This window comes from Clupea harengus, unplaced genomic scaffold (assembly GCF_900700415.2).
Source record: "Clupea harengus unplaced genomic scaffold, Ch_v2.0.2, whole genome shotgun sequence".
In the NCBI taxonomy this organism is placed as follows: domain Eukaryota; kingdom Metazoa; phylum Chordata; class Actinopteri; order Clupeiformes; family Clupeidae; genus Clupea; species Clupea harengus.
Genome location: NW_024879591.1, coordinates 147,447 through 164,942, shown reverse-complemented (window position 1 = coordinate 164,942; position 17,496 = coordinate 147,447). Strand labels below are relative to the sequence as shown.

The following is a 17,496-nucleotide window of genomic DNA, read 5'->3' as shown; positions in this document are numbered from 1 at the left end:
CAATGAGTAGCGGGGTGACGTGTGCCCTCTTCGGTTCGTTGAACACCAGATGCACCGCCGCGTTCTGGATCATCTGTAGTGGTTTCACCACGCATGCCGGCAGGCCCGTTAGTAGGCGGGAACTCACCAAGGTTTGCATCAGCAGCTGGGTGGCATACTGGGTTAGGTACAGCCTGATTTTGCAGATGTTGAATAGCGTAAAGCGGCTTCCAATTTTATTGGAATTAGATGGTCAAGTTGTTTCTATTTTATAAGTTACCTAAATAGCATACATTTTTAATCTAAAAGAGAAATACTGATGATGAAATACAGTTGATTCAACACATTTTATTCATGTGCAGCCGATGTTCACATTCTAGTGAAGTAAATTCAACACATTATTTTTTACTGTGGATGTGTAGATATTAATGTCTGTCTTGGATATCTCATAGACAACGCTCAAGGTCAGAGAAGAACCCAAGCACAGCAGTGACCATCACATGGACGGGTGCATGTGGGAAGTTTTCAGGCAGGGAATTCATAATTAGGGAGTATACTTAACATAAACATAAGTTTATATATGGTATCCAGGAGGGCCTAATAGGCACGTAGATGATTTTGATGAGGAGAATTCTATGAGCACCGTTTCTAAGGCCGTCTTAACAGGTGGTCAGGGGACTTCCTCTGAGTGAAGGGGGGAAGTGCTGGATGTATTCTATAACAATTAATGGATTTAGGATCAAAGGTTTTATTTCCACATTTCCAAGTGAACCTCTTATATTCCATTTACATGTTTAGAACCAAAAGTGTTTTAGTAAGTAAACACACATTCAACAAATGGGACAAGAACAAACAGTCCATTTCATTTTGACTCTCCTTTGCTGTTATTTGTGTTTGTCTGAACCCCTCATTTTCATTGTCTTTAGGGTCCTCCTGGGCGGCCTGGACTTCCAGGTGCTGATGGGATCACTGGGACTCCCGGAACTCTCCTGATGCTGCCGGTAAACTCTCTCAACTGTCCATAAAACAGAAATGTGCAGTGCCATCACCCAATCACAAAAGCAATATAATCCTAATAATATGGTTCTGCTTCATTAGTTAGTTTACAAGCAAGCATGAAATCAATTAGAGCTCAGTTATAACTTATTGTTTGGCTACCTCATGTGGATTTAACTGTAGCCAGTGGGTACAGAGCTGTGCAGGGAGTCAACCTCACTACCTGACACTACCTAAGAGACGTGCTAGCACTAGACACTAGTATCCTTGGGTCTTAGCTCGCTTGCTTACATGCCCGCTGCCCATGTCCGAGTTGTGAATTAGAATCCAGTGCAGGACTTTGTTGGGACACAACGTGGGTTACATGGAGGCAGATGAATATTCCTCAAATGGATTGTCTGTAGGCCTGATGTAGACTAGCCAATGGTCAAGTTATTTGTATTTATAAGTAATAGGTGTTGCTGCCCTCTAAACAGTTAACCCAGGTCAAATCCTGACCACTGCAGGATGCCTTTACCTTTATGTTGTGAAATTCATGGCGAGTAGTTTTACTGAGGTTGACAGTGTCACTTCAACCAGCACTCCCATTTAATCAGAACTGTAAACTGAACTCTAAACTGTTTAAACTAGATAATGACACAGTTATAATAATGAGATGAATTGCATGACAAGCAAACTTATGTATCTTCACCACTGTTGAAAACAAAACTCACCATAAAATGACTACCATAGGCTGGAATTGTTTAGGCCGGCCATGATCATGACATTTTACTTCATGATTAATTGCCATTCAGATTGTGATATTTGTTTATTTATGTAGCGCAATTGAAATAGTCTCAAGGCGCTTTGCAGGGCCCAGAGCCTGAACTCCTTAGAGCAAGCACTAAGGTGATGATGGCAAGGACAAACTCCATTTTAACAGGAAGAAACCTTGAGCAGAACCTTGTTCATACAGGGGGACCCATCTGGGGACCCATCCAAGAAACATATAAGAAGGTATATACATGAAATATACAGATTTAATAGTGGATAAAAATTGAGAAAGCCAGCATTCAGTTTTGGTTGTAGCACAGCTTAGTGGGTATACAGTGTGCTCATAAGGGTAAGCAGAGCACCGGATTTCTGCTGGTGAAAAGAATGCAGCAGCATTCCTCAGTGGAGATAGGATGGGAAGAAAAGAGATAAAGTGAGTGGACAAAGCTAGGTTGCCTTCTCTGCGTATGTCATTGTAGCTCATACATCAAAGCATGCCATTACAATGTCATGTCATGGTTGCTATGCTACCTCAATATCTACTGAGAAATCCACTGCCTTGCCAGTGAGGAGCTCAGTCACAATAAGGAAGTGGCCACTGATGCACTAAGGCACTAATTCCAGAAAACTGGAAAACCATTGTCTCTCCACCCTGAGCAGTTTGTGAAATTAATAAATAATAATGGAAAATAAAGACCTAAAACAGAATTAAAAGAATGTATAAAGTATGTAAAATAGATAGGATAAAAACATCATGGAAGTAGCCCCGACTCTGTATTTATGTCTTTTGGAACACTGAAATACTGGACCATAGAGCAACAGCCCGATAACAATCCAAAATAGAATCCGTAATAGAGCCTGATAGCTGTTTTCAGATGAAGGCCCAAAATAGAGTTTAGCCCAGACTAGAGCCTTAAAATAGGCCAGCCAATCTCTTTTGGAACACGGAAAAGAGAACCATGGAGTGATAACAACCCAAATAGCTAGAATCCTTAACAGAATCCGCAATACAGCCTGACAGAGCTGTTTCCATAAGCCGTGTTGAGTAAGTAATAGCTGGTAATAGCCGGTTAAATATTCATGTGGTTACATACATGAGTGCATGCAAAAAACTTGAATGCAGCAGCTTTGTAATTACAAATAAACAGATGAAAAATGGTCTCTTAGCGACTAGCATGTGAAGGCAGCCATCCTCCTGCACCATCTTTCTGTACTTCCCTTGCAGGAGTGTCACTGACATGAAGTAGATGTCTTTGATATGAATAGACCACAGAGACAAAAACTCTAAACCTATCGTTGAAAATTCAATCTAGAAACCCTGGTAACAGTGGACTCGGACATAAGAGGCGGTTTTAAACAGAACTGTCTTATTAAAATTTTCATCCTTTTTTTCAGTTTCGTGCTGGTGGAAATCCTTCTAAAGGACCTGTTATCAGCGCCCAACAGGCGCAAGCACAGGCCATTTTGTCCCAAGCAAGCGTGAGTGTTTAAGTTGTTGTTTTATGTGATCATAGAGATTGTTCTAGTTGCAGATGTTGATACTGCAGTGGTTGTTTCATAGTCTTACTGCAAAGAAGCCTCCAAAAAGTTGACAGTATTGCTTTAGAGTGTATTTTTGTCAGCCCATGAGCTTCAGTAAAAAGGGCAATTGCAGTCATATAATGTTGTTTACTGAACACAAGATGCCCTTAAAGCTGGGTAAATTCAGCTTGAAATTGTCAAGAAAAACAAGATGGATACCAGAAATAGTAAACAGTAGTAATGTGTCAATGTTGTATAATACAGTACAGTAGTAAAGGGTGGTAGGAAGGATATATCCCTCCAATGGTTCTTATGAAATTGATTTGAATCATGATTTGCTGCAACATCTTAGTAGTTTCTGTAGTCATACTGCATTATTATCTCCTTGCAATGGAACTGTTCAGTACAGTGGTATGTAGTATGTAGGCATTTGTATCATACAAGAAAATGACACATCATGCTGAAAACTAGGAACCAGTAGTTGGAATGAGACTATGCAATAACATTACTCACTTCTGGATACCATATTGTTAAGGAAGAAATATCTCTGTAATCTTCAAAATTAGGTTTGTTGTGTGTGGCAAGTTGAAAGCTCTTTTATGTTGGTGCCTAAAGTTTTTGTTTCTAAATGGTAAAATATGTATACCAATACCTATGTGTAATTTTAGATCTAAACGATTGAAAACAGTATATTAAACATAGTTTTAGGTTCCCATTCCACTTTTGTTTTGTGTTAAGATGATTTTTTTTTTTTACTGCAGCTTTCCATGAGAGGCCTTCCTGGACCAATTGGTCTCTCAGGAAGATCTGGACCATTAGTGAGTTATAAACCTTTCTACTTTTTTCCAAATACGATCCTGACCTGCTTCTTAATATCTGTCTATCACCAGGTCCTAACATGGTTCTTAGTTTCTGGTCAGCATTGGGATCTTAACCCATTCCATCTCCAGATATTTACAGTGTTAAGATTTAATTTGTGGATAATCTCTAAATATCAATCCAGCAATAAATGTGGAAAACCTCTAAATAATCAGATATCTCAGTTTCAAGGGTTTATGGCTTGCTTTTGTCTTCAGGGTGGTCCAGGGACCCCTGGCCGAAAAGGTGACTCCGGACTATATGGACCCCAGGTACTGTAGGATGACACACAGAGCATCAAAATGTCAAGCAATCAATGTTTTGGACTGTTGCTGTTGAGAGAAGAATTAATTCAATGTAACTGCCAATTATAAATGGTTCCTTTAAGATTGGAAGATTAATTACATTCAGTATCTTATGAATTATGTTATATATCTACAAATTAATGTGTGTGATATACGTATAATGTTATTATTATCTTTAAATTAAAGGGACCAAGAGGTATCCAAGGTCCTACTGGCCTACCTGGGAAAGCAGGAAAACGAGTAAGCTCTTCACTTTGTACCCCTGCAATATCTCAGATTTGTAGCACTCAGAGTTTTTTGTAACATATTATATAGTCTCATATTTGTAACATATTATATAGTCTAATAACATCTAATAGTTTTCTGAGTTTCCCTTTTTGGTAGTTTATGTACAGTATGTATGTTTTTTTTGTGTATTATTGCTAAATTGCCAGATACCTTCTGTCCCCCCAAAACATGCAGGGGTGTCAGTATGAGGACCTTTTGCCTTGAATAAGATCACAGCAATACCAGAAGTACAGATGTACAGTAGCTATCCATGTTGAGTGAGATATGCAGTAAGATTATAGCCATAAATTAGCCTCTAGCCTATTCCATCAATGTAAGGTACTCATGTGATTCTGATGCACAACCTGCTACTTTTAAGCAACAGGAAAAGGGACAGTTTGCTAGGCTACTGAAACAAGCAAAGCAGTAAAGTAATCAACAATAAAACTCTGTGTTGAAAAGTGATAAAGTGATCGTGGTCAGCAGATGGGTACCCCCTTTGAGCTGAAGTTCTGCTCAAGGTTTCTTCCTGTTAAAAGGACGTTTTTCTTGCCCCAGTTGCCCTAGTCCTCGCTTTAGGGGGTTCAGGCTCTGGGCTCTGTAAAGCGCCTAGAGACAATTTCAATTGTTATTGGCGCTATATAAATACATTTGAATTGCCATTTAATTATTCTTTTAACTAATACAATTATTATAATTATAATGAATCATTATTATTCATCAGTTTTTCCTGGCACGGCTTGATGTCCAAATGAAAGGAGAAAATAATAATAAGATTAAAATATTTACATTTTTCTGATGAAAAATCACATTTTAATTGTAGTGTTGGGTTTATGTGAAAATAACATTACCATAACTAACTATTAGGTACATTAAGCACACCTCATCTTAATGTAATTATTTGTTACTGAATTCTAATGTTTCAATGTCATTAAAGGGTCGTGGAGGGGCTGATGGTGCCAGAGGTGCACCAGGAGAGTCAGGTGGAAAGGTACTTCCATAATGCTTTCAAAAAGATCAAAATATTATGTTCACCAAGAAGATTTGCACCTGTACAAATCATATACTTTGCATCCAGAAATAATTATCCATTACATAGGCAAAGCACACCAAAATGAACGTACTGAACCATGCACCTAGTCTTGCCATAATATGATTGTGTGAATCTGACAGGGTGATCGTGGATTTGATGGACTACCTGGGCTTCCTGGTAACAAGGGACACAGGGTAAGCGATTGGACAATTGAGTTGAAATGCGTGGTTGTTTGGTAACACATTTACTGATTTATTATGATCATATTTGAATTATCATCCCATAGAATGCTGGGATTCACATTTGTCCTGTGTTGAGTTGTTTCTTGCTCGACTTTAATTCTGTCAGTGGATTTGAATTATGTACTATGTCAGTGGATTTCTAATTATGTACTTACTTTCTTTTAACTATGTCTTATGTACTACCCAGTTACGTATCTGTTGATTTTGCCCCATGTCATTTTACTCATAACTGTTCACTTAATGTAGTCAAACATTTTTAGATCCATTACTTGTACAACACTGCAACGCTAGGTTGAGAAGCAACACAGATGCTGAATTCACCAACACAACTCGTGTTCATGACTGACATTAACATTATACTTTACTTTTTAATATTGAGGTTTATATTTCCAAAAGCAAGCCTACAGTAACAGTGGCAAAGTGTGTACTTGGTCCAGAGTGATGTTTTAGACCGTTTGTATTTGAGTTTTGTGTCCAGAGTGGTGTTTTAGACAGTTTGTATTTGAGTTTTGTGTCCAGAATGGTGTTTTAGACAGTGCAGTGAGTATTTGGGAAAAGGGGTCATATTGAGTCCATCATTTATCATGAATTTTCGACAAACTAAGCAGGAACTGATGAGCCCCTCCCACTTTCATCTCTGACAGGGTGAACATGGTACCACTGGCCCACCTGGTCCTCCAGGAGAGGATGGACCCAGAGTGAGTGTCTTTCTTGCCTCCCAACCCCACCTAATGAGTTTGGTGTATGTTTATGTTTAAACCTCAAACTATACAATGTAATCTACAGGGAGAGGATGGAGAACTTGGGCCCAGAGGAATGCAAGGAGAGAGTGTAAGTCCAATAGGTGTATGATTCACAAGCGTTTTCAGAATGTCTCCGAATATTTATAATAATAGATAAAAGCATATGCCAGTGAAGGTTGAAAATGGTGTTTTCATCAGTCAGATTTACAGCATTTCATCATTCAAACCATTAGTAAAGTGATGCTTCTCAAGTTTTGATGAACTCTGCTGCTAATGCAGTTCTTATGTTTATATGTTTGTTATTTTTGTATTTACATAGGGTCCAAGAGGACTGTTAGGTCCTAGAGGCTCTCCTGGTACACTTGGACAGCGGGTTTGTCAGATGTTATGGTGCTTTATCACAATTATATATCTAGGTTTATTTATTTCAATATCCTTATCAGAAGTTTTCATGTTTCAATCACAGGGTCTCCCAGGACTGGATGGTCAAGCTGGACCCAAAGGAAATATGGTAAAGTAAAATGATCACGACCTGCAAACCAACCACACAATAAAATGGCGTGTATCTTACCCCATGTAGCGTCCCATTTTAACTTTTTGCCACAGTCGTTAGGGGAGTCTTCTGCTATTAAATTAAAATTGAATCTGATGAAGCTATCAGAATCTACCAGAATTTCATTCTGACCAACACAATGAAGTGGTCTTTAAAGTAAGTCCAGTCTCTGTATGGAACATCTGAAAGCATTTTATTTAGGACAACAAACTACATATTAAACACCTCTAGTTCCTTAAGTTACCAACTAGAATACGTTTTTGCCCACAGATGATTACTGCGTTTATGGGATGGGATATTATTTATCATGTCAGCACAAGAGGGAACCACTATTTATCATTTCAAATCAAGATGAACACAAGAATGGCTCTTGTCACCATTGTTAGACATTGTTATCATCTATATGGTTATCGCTATTTTTACTGGTTGGATGTAGAAAGGGCATATGTCAGGTGGAAAGGTCATTTAGGATTTTGACTCTGACATTACTGAAATTAATTTGAATACAGAAATACTATTTTTGGATTTGCATTTGAAACATACGTAAACAAGCAGTGTTAAAATGATGGGTGAAATACTCCTTCAATAAACCATAAGTGACTTGATAGTCATATTGTTATATTAACTAACATTAATTAATTTCTTTTCCCACCAGGAATCTACCATTATTAAATGAATCAGATATTCTGAACAAACCATTTAGTATAACACTGAAACACATTCAATTAAATATTAAGTGGTGTATAATTAATTCTTAATGTTAACTAAAATGTCTCATTAAATCACTGTTGGTTAATTTGTGGAAGTGAAACTTGTCAGAGCAGCACGAAAATACATATTATCAGTGACAGAAGTGGAACAGGAGCTGTAGAAAAACTGAAGCTGGTTTCCATATGTATGATAATGAACTGATAATGACAGACCTTTTGCATGAACTAGCATGAAAGAATGTGTTATTTCATGGTTGGCTTCCAGCACTGGTAGTTAGAGATATCTTTTGTTGGTCTGACACACTGATTTTTTTTGTTTTGTTGTGTGAGTAAGTTCACCTTCACCACTTTCTTTCTTTTCCAGGGTGTACAAGGAGAGCCAGGAAATGCTGGACAGCAGGGTATCCCTGGTCCACAAGTATGTCTCAATCGCTTTATTTCTTTCTTTTATTTCTCCTTCCTTCATTCAGTTTAGTCTGTGAGATGGTTCCATTTGTTTTTTATTAAGATTTCAGCAGCATTGTTCTCTTGTGGTGATTATTTATTTATTTAGCTGTCAGAAAGTCCCTGTGCTGTCTGTCCTGAGTTCTCTGTATTCAAGGAGAAAAATGTACAAATAATGTCATGGATGCATAGCCTGACAGAGCATGGCTCATCATTGCAAAATGTACAAATGTATATTTACATTTTATTTGCAAATATTTCAATTCATAAGTTCCATCTGATTTTATAGGGACTGCCAGGCTCACAAGGCCCCATTGGTCCACCTGGTGCCAAAGTAAGTAGATCTCATCAAGCATCTCTGCGCAGAGCTGTCTTTTATTATTGCTGCAAAGAGCTTTTTTCCAGCCACTGAAATAAGTGATGTAGCAGATTTCATGGGTTTTCAGGCTCTTGGAGCAGAGTACAGCTGAGGGAAGTGAAACCACAAGCTCAGTCACACACATGCACACGCACACACACACACACAGTACAATGGAACTGACCTCAGAGAGCAAAATGTGTCAGGATATTAGTGATTTGAATCGTGGTACTACAACTGTTGATATGAATGAACATATATACTGTACAATAAAACTCTGTATCTGTGTAAGTATAAACTATGCAGCTGTGTTGTCAGACCTCAAAAACTACACATATTTATTGGTCATGTATATTTTATGTAGGGTCCTCATGGTCAACAAGGATTACTAGGATTGGCTGGTGCAGATGGCCCCCCTGTGAGTATTTTGTTTTCTGGTATTTATTGAGATACAGTCTTGGGTTTATGTGGGATATATGTGTAAATATATACATATAGGGTTCTAAAATAGCAGGTTCTGTGGTGTACAAAATGAAACCAAGATAAGTCATGTCTGAACTTTCCACCTTAACCACCTGAAATTTAAATATGTGAAACTGAAGTGAAAACAAACAAACTGTTTTCAGAAAAGCATTCAATGACTTGGTTGAGTGAGTGTGCACCAGCTCAATTAATCATTTGTTGATTTTTTTATTATGACTATCACAGTCTTCTTAGCCTTTGCCTGTGTCTTATGAGCGTGACACATCTTGACTTGACAATATCGTCTTACTCTACTTGGCAAAAAAGTTCTAGACATTCTCCACATTGCAAAGTCATCACTTCTGCACCGCCATGTTCCCCTAAAGATTTTCCGCTTGATACAGGTCTAGGTTCTGTCTGAGCCATTCCAAAACCTTAATTTTTTGGGAGAAGCTGTTGCTTTGTTGATTTGGATCTTACAGATGCCTCAAGCTCCTGAATTAAAGCCATCTGTTTTCTCTAGATATGCATGAGTTCTGGTTGATAAAAGCAGCCCCAAAGCATGATGTTGCTACCAACATTCTTCACCATTCACCATGGACCTCTTTTGGTTATGTGCTTTGATGTTTTGTTAATGATGTGCTTTGTTTGTTGTTACGAACAAGAGGAGGCCAGGGCTAGAGCAGGTAGATGGATAGCATCTACATTGTCCAAGGGTTCATATATTTGCTGTCATCCTTCAAAGCAGAAAAGACTAATCTCACACACCCTAAGACACAGGCCCAATATAATGTACAATTATGTGAAACTAGGACCTACTTTTGGCTCCCATTGCCCAGCAGCTTTCTCCAAACGCTGGCTACAGCTATCCCAAAGCATCATCCTTTTGATAGGTCAAGTTTTAGCTTCATTCTTTTAGTTGGTTGTGATAATCCATATTAAACTGAAAGGTAATTCAAATGCCACAGTTCCATTGTGTTCATGCATGACAAACAAATTAAGTTCTTGTATTGTTGTATTGATTGAAGTTTTTCTTTTTTCCCTACAGGGACATCCTGGAAAAGAGGGTCCTCATGGAGAAAAAGGAGGACTTGTAAGAGATATGCTTTTTCAACCATTCGTATAAGTTTCTTACCTGAAGCAAACAAATTTGATCAGCAAAGCCTTCTGATATCACATAATGTCAGATGACCACATCCAAGAGATGGCAGAGAAAATAGAGAGGTGAGGTTGGACAGAGAGAGAGAGAGAGAGAGAGGTGAGGTTGGACAGAGAGAGAGGTGAGGTTGGACAGAGAGAGAGAGAGGTGAGGTTGGACAGAGAGAGAGAGGTGAGGTTGGACAGAGAGAGGTTGGACATAGAGAGAGGTGAGGTTGGACAGAGAGAGAGGTGAGGTTGGACAGATAGAGAGGTGAGGTTGGACAGAGAGACAGAAAGAGAGGCGAGGTTGGACAGAGAGACAGAAAGAGAGGCGAGGTTGGTCAGAGAGAGAGAGAGAGGTGAGGTTGGACAGAGAGAGGTGAGGTTGGACAGACAGAGGTGAGGTTGGACAGAGAGAGAGGTGAGGTTGGACAGACAGAGAGAGGGCTGAGGTTGTACAGCATGACATTTGGCAGAGAAAAGAGGGAGGCGAGGTTAGTGTCGCAAATCTGGGCCTATACATTTTTGTCATTGCATAATTTATTAATTTGTAAGTCAACTGTTGAATCATTAAGATTTTATAAGAACTAGGTATTAAAGATCACTATAGAAGTTATTTATTATAACTAACAAAATACATTCTGTAATTTTCTTGCAGGTCTGTGTTGAGAAGACAAAATAGTGTAACTGTAATTTTGTGAATTCTGTGTATATTGACAAAAGGCTCTGTCTCAACTCTGACTCGATAAAGGCAATTGCATTGTTCTGCTAGATTGCAGATATCATACTGTGGTGTCAGTCTACTTCTTCCTACTCTGTGACATTGACTCTGTAGAGCACTGCTGCCACCTATTGGAGCAGAGGATTGCTTTGTTCCATTTTCCAGTAATTAATAATGCTGGAATAACATTAACAGGACAGGCAGTACCACTGATTAACCCTTGCTTTTGGGGGGTTGAAAAAAAGGCCTTAGGTATGGCTGTTATATGGTTCACTAATACTAGGATAAAAACAATAGATGTTAATGTTATACTTTTGTTGATAGGGTCACTCTGGTCCTCAAGGTTCTATTGGCTATCCAGGGCCTCGTGGAGTTAAGGTATGATGACTTGTTTCATTTTGCAGTTTTACCTTCTAAAGTTTGTAGATCACAACTTGTCTGAAGTGTAATTCTTTGTCCAAAAAGGGAGCAGAGGGTGTACGAGGCATGAAAGGTGGCAAAGGAGAGCCGGTAACAACTTAACATCTTAAATTACTTACTTAACATTCCTAGATATGGAATAGTAGTGTTCCATTCTGTGCTTTGATAAGGCAATTTGCCATGATGTAGATATTTCCGTGGGTTTCAACAATCCAAGTTTGTTTGTCATCACAATAATGATAAATATTTCTGTTTAGTATGCAAATCCTACATTCAAATGTTCAAATATTTAGTTTAAGATAAAGCCACCAGGTTTCAGCAGTTTATTTCTAAACACAGTTGAGAGTTCAGAGGTTTAAATGAACTAAGAGACCATTCTCATGAGCAGCTGTTTTTTAGGGGGAGGATGGTTTCCCTGGGTTCAAAGGTGACATGGGTCTTACGGGTGAGAAGGTAAGGGTGACTTTTGTATCAAATCCATATTAGTTGAATTAACCATTGTTAATATTATAATGAATTGCACATAGAATGACCATGTAAAGGTGAGATCAAATGTTTTGCGCACCTCCAAGATAGATCATATGTTTGTGTCCCATAGCAAACATTGTTTGGGTAGAGACACTGAAAATAATGCATGTTTGAGGTGATGATGTCATCATGATGCAAGGCAGAGAAGCAATTTGTTGAATTTGACAAGTATATTGGATTGGAATCATGGACTGTACCTTTAAACTTCAGAATAGACATGGTGAATTAAAATGCAAGTGTAATAACATCAAAACAACTTCAGCTGTCTCATAGGTGTGCAAATAGGAACAATTTAATAACATTCCAAATATATCCCAATATGGAACTCAAATAAGCTGTGGTATAAAATGCAGTTAGTGCATTCTGTTGTTGTCTTTCATGATGCCTCTGTCTTATTTCTGGGTGTGATATGCAGGGAGAACTGGGTGTCCTTGGGCTCCGGGGAGAAGACGGCCCTGAGGGACCAAAGGGCAAATCAGGACCCAGTGGAGAGTCAGGTCCAGTAGGCTTGGCTGGAGAAAAGGTCTCACCATACTATAACTTGAGCTTGTTTTTGTTTATTCCATCGGCTTTGTTTCCTAGTTGCTAGTACTGTTCCTTTGGATCATCTCTGTGAACTTGTTTGTAATTATTGAATGAATAGTGGTGTCTTTAATACCTTGTACTCTGATTACACAATATAGTAGCTAAATAGACATTTAATGACATGGGTAAACATTTATTGTATTGTTTACCCATTGTAATTCTTGTGTTTCCTGTATTTCAGGGCAAACTTGGTGTTCCAGGGTTACCTGGCTACCCTGGAAGACAGGGTCTCAAGGTATGTGACTGTTTTTTTTAAATATTTTTTATCTTTCATATTTTACATGCTCGCAAGCAGAGAGCTGTGTCAGAGCCGACCCAGAGGGGTGCAGTAGGTGGGGTACGGAGCAGCTGAAAAGTTCCAAATATTGTTTCCAGTCAGCAATATCTGTATGTGAAGTATATACAGTATAGGTATGCGAAACTATTACATTTTATGAGTAGGTGTTGAAATGAGAAACAGCTTATACGTATTGTATTGGGGAAAGTATTTTTTAAATTTGGTATTTCCCTCCTCAATAGCATGGGATTGCAAGCTGATTTAGGCCTAAAACGGCAATTTAAGCCTAAACTGTTATGGTTTTTGACCATATATCCATTTTATATATTCTTACCGCTTCCTTTGAAATCACTGTTATCTTGGTTAACTATAGGCACAGTTCATGGTAAACAGTTAAATGTAGGCTCTGAGCTAAGCATAGCAATGGAATGCTCTGTGTAGTGGTGCTTAATGACACAGTGATTGCAACAAAGCGTAGTCTGCTTGACTAAACTGACGTTGTAATGAAGCAATTTTATATGATATAATATTGATGATGACATGATATTATATTTTTGTCACCTACAACGTGATCGTAGGCAGGTGCAATAGAAACTTCTGTGATTCTGCATGGCACCTTATACTTGCATTGTGTCATTTTGCTGTGGGGGGTTTGGAAGCCTGGCAAAAGTACATCATTCTTTGCATCAACACATCAACATGTATGGAATCTAGTGAGCTACTCATAAAGCCAGTTAGATACCTACTCACAGTGTGAACAAGGCAGATACAAAACAATCAAGCTTGCTCTTTGGTTGTTAGCCATTTTGACAGAAGCTTGGACTCTAACTTGTTAGCAAGCTTAATTCAATTCAATTAAATTTTATTTATATAGCACCAAAACAATAAAATTGTCTCAAGCTTAGTAGGATCTGTTGCTGTCGCCTCACTATGTTGGCTAGATAGCCTCTCAAGTTTGCATCTTCCCACACCAGTTGGAGTCCAAGGTTTAATTCTGTTTGTTAGCTGTTTTTAGTACATTAATATCCCCTAGCGGTTTGTTACTTTGATTATGTCAGCTAATTTTCAGGCTATGAAATGTAGTGTTCCCAGGTCTGTGGAATGCTTGCTCAAATGTAATATTAGCTACTATACTATCACACAAATATCTGAGCAAGCATGTATACTCCGCTGTTTTAGCTGCGTTCTCAATGTACAACTCTGTACTTTTCAATAACACATTTTTTTCTCGTAGGGTTCCAGTGGTTTTCCTGGATTTGCCGGATCTAACGGAGAGAAGGGAACCAGGGTAAGGCAATGACTGGCAGAATTTCAAACGCAGCGAAACACCTTACATAAACATATACTAACCAGTGTATCAGTGTATGGTGTCAATAGAATTGATGTGTGTAGGCCTAGATTGTTATTACTTGAGACCATTAGCTAGTTAACTTTTCAGCAATTCTAATTCAGATCACCTCTTAGCAACAGTTAGTGAATGTATCCTTACATTCCAGCAGCTACTGTACATCTTATCTCACTCCCCCTTTACAGCAGTCTGTTTCAGTGTGATTTTATACAGTGCTCATTTCTTCACTTTCGTAGGGTGGTGCTGGCAAGTCTGGTCCAAGGGGGCAACGTGGTCCAACGGTACTAATTTCAGTTTGCAACATTTGTAATAGTAATAAGCATATCTAATTAGACCTTAATGTACATACCGAAATTGCAATGTCAAGAGTATTTTTTAACATTGTGTCTGTGTCTCTGTCTGTGTCTCTGTCTGTGTCTGTGTCTGTGTCTGTGTCTCTGTCTGTATCTCTGTCTCTGTCTCTGTCTCTGTCTCTCTCTGTCTCTGTCTCTGTCTCTGTCTCTGTCTCTGTGTCTGTGTGTGTGTGTGTTACTAAGGGGCCACGGGGTGGAAGAGGTGCCAGAGGGCCAACAGGAAAACCAGGTGCAAAGGTATGTGACTTCATCTTCATTGGTTTTAACACATGGTAGCCCAGAGATGTGCATTAATGTTATTAATTACATGTTGACAAAACTATGAGAGGGCAAGAGAACAAGCACAAACAGACAAAACTGGGGCATTACACAGAAAGGCAAAGTATTATGGTAAATATAAATAGAAAAGCTAGCCCGATACTAAAGGAGAATAACAAAAATGCATGTGATTGCACAGTTTTTCCTTCAACTAATTAGGTATTTCCAACTTGTTGTCCCTGGCTAAAATGATTCAAGGCTTCTCAAACCACATTCTGATGAAAATGAGAAAAAGAAAGGACCAAACCTTCCAGAATTGCTTAGAGCAACATTTCAATGTGAACCTTAGGTTTACCTGTTTAAAAAATGCAAAGTAACTTTTTAGCAATGGGTGTGGAAGTATGGAACCTGTCAGAAGTCAGTGAGGCCAGAGGACGGGAACATTGACTCAAGTGCAGACTAGGAAAAGATGGATTGGTAAAAGATCTGAAATTCAGGCGAAAATCCCCAAATCAGGTCCACAATCTAAAATTCGGAACATATGTAGTCAAGCAGGCAAGGCGATGGCACAAGTAATGCTTAGGCAAAAGTCCACATTGTCAAAAACAGGCAGGCTGTCGGATCCAATCAGATGTAGAGAGATGCAAAAACACTAACTCACAATAGATTTTAGAATTAGGTCAGAAATCACAGCAGGCAAAAATTTAAAAAAATGGGAGACAAGGCAAAAATGTAATTCAGGGATTGACACTGTTCAGCACAGTGGTCCAGCAAGAGCAACTTGAAAAGGGGGTTGCGGATCTGACACAAGATAATCTGGCAACAGTGCCTGTCATGGTTTGGCTTTTAAAGGTGCCATTATCATGTAAAAATGTTACCTTCCCAGTGTACCATGCCCATACAAATAAAAAATGGTGGAGGGAAAGGCTCTGTTACAATTGTTTATAATGAGGGCTGGTAACTCATCTTTTATTAACATATGACCGCCTATAGAAACAGAAGGAAGCTGGTACCCGCTACTTTTACAGTCAGAAGAGTTCCCTCTCTGTCAATTCACTTGGAACAATACAGATAGTATGGGATATCACACAGCCAGATGCGTGTGCGTTTTGTTGCCAGCTCAAATGTTCCACTCTCGAAAGCGTGTGTGAAGCTGAATACTTTTTGGTCAAACACGACCCACTCCTCTCCTCTAAAGCACGACTTACACCTCGGGCTAAGTCGTCGGTTATGTGCAGACCTATCGGGTTATGTGCTTGGCCGAGCTTGATGACACGCTGTCAGTGGTGAGCCCAGCGAATGCCCTGCTGAATGAAATGTGTGTGGCACCAGACTACGTTCTCTGCATGTTGTGCTGTGCAACGCTCTCCCTGGGTAAAGGGATGGCTGCCACCGTGGCGGCCCCTGTGGCTCACACTGACATGCTGGATGCTGGATAGGTACAGAGCTGACTACCTGAACTAACCTGTTTCTCCCGGTGCCCTGTTCAGACAATCACCTGGCCTCCATAAGGACACCGTGGTGAGGAGGCAGATTTTTTCCTAGCTACTGTTTTAACACAGAGGGGTCTAGACATCGCAGCCTCAACCTGCAAATAGTGCCTCAAATAAAAGATATACTTGTTTGAGTTCATTAGATGTGGGCTCAATGAGCCTAAATACATACCGTGTTCAGGCCTTTCTCTCTCCACAAGAGGGTCACAATACTCTGTGGAGCTCACCACTAACAGGTTGCCTTGCTTGACTAATCCTGCTCTGGCACGCAGCGTCACCTTGAGTAGAGCCCACGGTTGGCAGGGGTTTACAGTTACTGTTTACAGTTTGGAACAGAAAGCACTGTGGCTGTTATGAGAGAAGAAATAAACCCGATAACAGTAGTTCCCCACTCACAATCACAGAGCAGATGGTACAGCTGCTATTTTGTGGTTCCCAAACTAAACCGGGGTTTGCGCCCAATACTAGATCTGCGTGTGCTTTGAACGAGCATTTGAGAGTTTTCAAATTCAGAATGTTAACACTACCTCAGCTTCTGCATTCCGTCGATTCAGTGGACTGGTTCAGCCCGATGGATGTCACAGCTGCTTACTTACACATGCCATTTCTCCAGCTCACAGGCAGTTCCTCATGTTTGCTTTTGAGGGCACAGCCTACAAATATCTGGTTCTTCCATTTACCAAACATTTAAGTGTCTGGAAGCAGCTGTCGGTCTGCAGGACTATCATGTTCTGATCAGGATAGACAACTGAACAGTAATGTCTTAAATAAATATATAAATTGTCTCACTCTCTGTTGGCCTGCAACAGCTATCAGTTATCTCTCCAGGTGGGTGCTCTTGTGAGAGACTGGTAACCCCCCAGGTGGTTGCGCAGATTTGGGATCAGTTTGGAAGGGCCAATGTCGATTTCTTCGCATCCAAAGAAAACGTGCACTGTCTGCTGTTCTTTTCAATGCAGGATGCCAGCGCTACACTTGCCGTGGATGCCCTGGCACTTAGATGGCAGACATGTCTTCTGTACGCATTCTCCCCGGTGGAACTGATTCTACCCACATTGGATCGGTAACATCAGGAGGGCCTTTCCTTGGTTCTGGTGGCCCTCTGTTGGCCAGTAAAGCCATGGTATGCAGAGATAATCAGTCTCCTGG

The 17,496-nt window shown here is 39.6% G+C and overlaps 1 protein-coding gene across 1 annotated transcript in view; it reads left to right on the top strand.

Moving 5' to 3' along the window:
- Positions 1-17,496, top strand: part of LOC122129116 (collagen alpha-1(XI) chain-like) — a 57,479-nt gene that overhangs the window by 12,976 nt on the left and 27,007 nt on the right. The window contains exons 8-30 of the mRNA XM_042704158.1: positions 906-980; positions 3,124-3,207; positions 4,011-4,067; positions 4,326-4,379; positions 4,599-4,652; positions 5,617-5,670; positions 5,853-5,906; positions 6,599-6,652; positions 6,741-6,785; positions 7,017-7,070; positions 7,164-7,208; positions 8,325-8,378; positions 8,694-8,738; positions 9,127-9,180; positions 10,273-10,317; positions 11,410-11,463; positions 11,551-11,595; positions 11,905-11,958; positions 12,449-12,556; positions 12,800-12,853; positions 14,130-14,183; positions 14,480-14,524; positions 14,780-14,833. Of these exons, the coding sequence (XP_042560092.1) occupies positions 906-980; positions 3,124-3,207; positions 4,011-4,067; positions 4,326-4,379; positions 4,599-4,652; positions 5,617-5,670; positions 5,853-5,906; positions 6,599-6,652; positions 6,741-6,785; positions 7,017-7,070; positions 7,164-7,208; positions 8,325-8,378; positions 8,694-8,738; positions 9,127-9,180; positions 10,273-10,317; positions 11,410-11,463; positions 11,551-11,595; positions 11,905-11,958; positions 12,449-12,556; positions 12,800-12,853; positions 14,130-14,183; positions 14,480-14,524; positions 14,780-14,833 (1,296 nt within the window). The remainder of the gene's footprint in view (positions 1-905; positions 981-3,123; positions 3,208-4,010; positions 4,068-4,325; positions 4,380-4,598; positions 4,653-5,616; positions 5,671-5,852; positions 5,907-6,598; positions 6,653-6,740; positions 6,786-7,016; positions 7,071-7,163; positions 7,209-8,324; positions 8,379-8,693; positions 8,739-9,126; positions 9,181-10,272; positions 10,318-11,409; positions 11,464-11,550; positions 11,596-11,904; positions 11,959-12,448; positions 12,557-12,799; positions 12,854-14,129; positions 14,184-14,479; positions 14,525-14,779; positions 14,834-17,496) is intronic.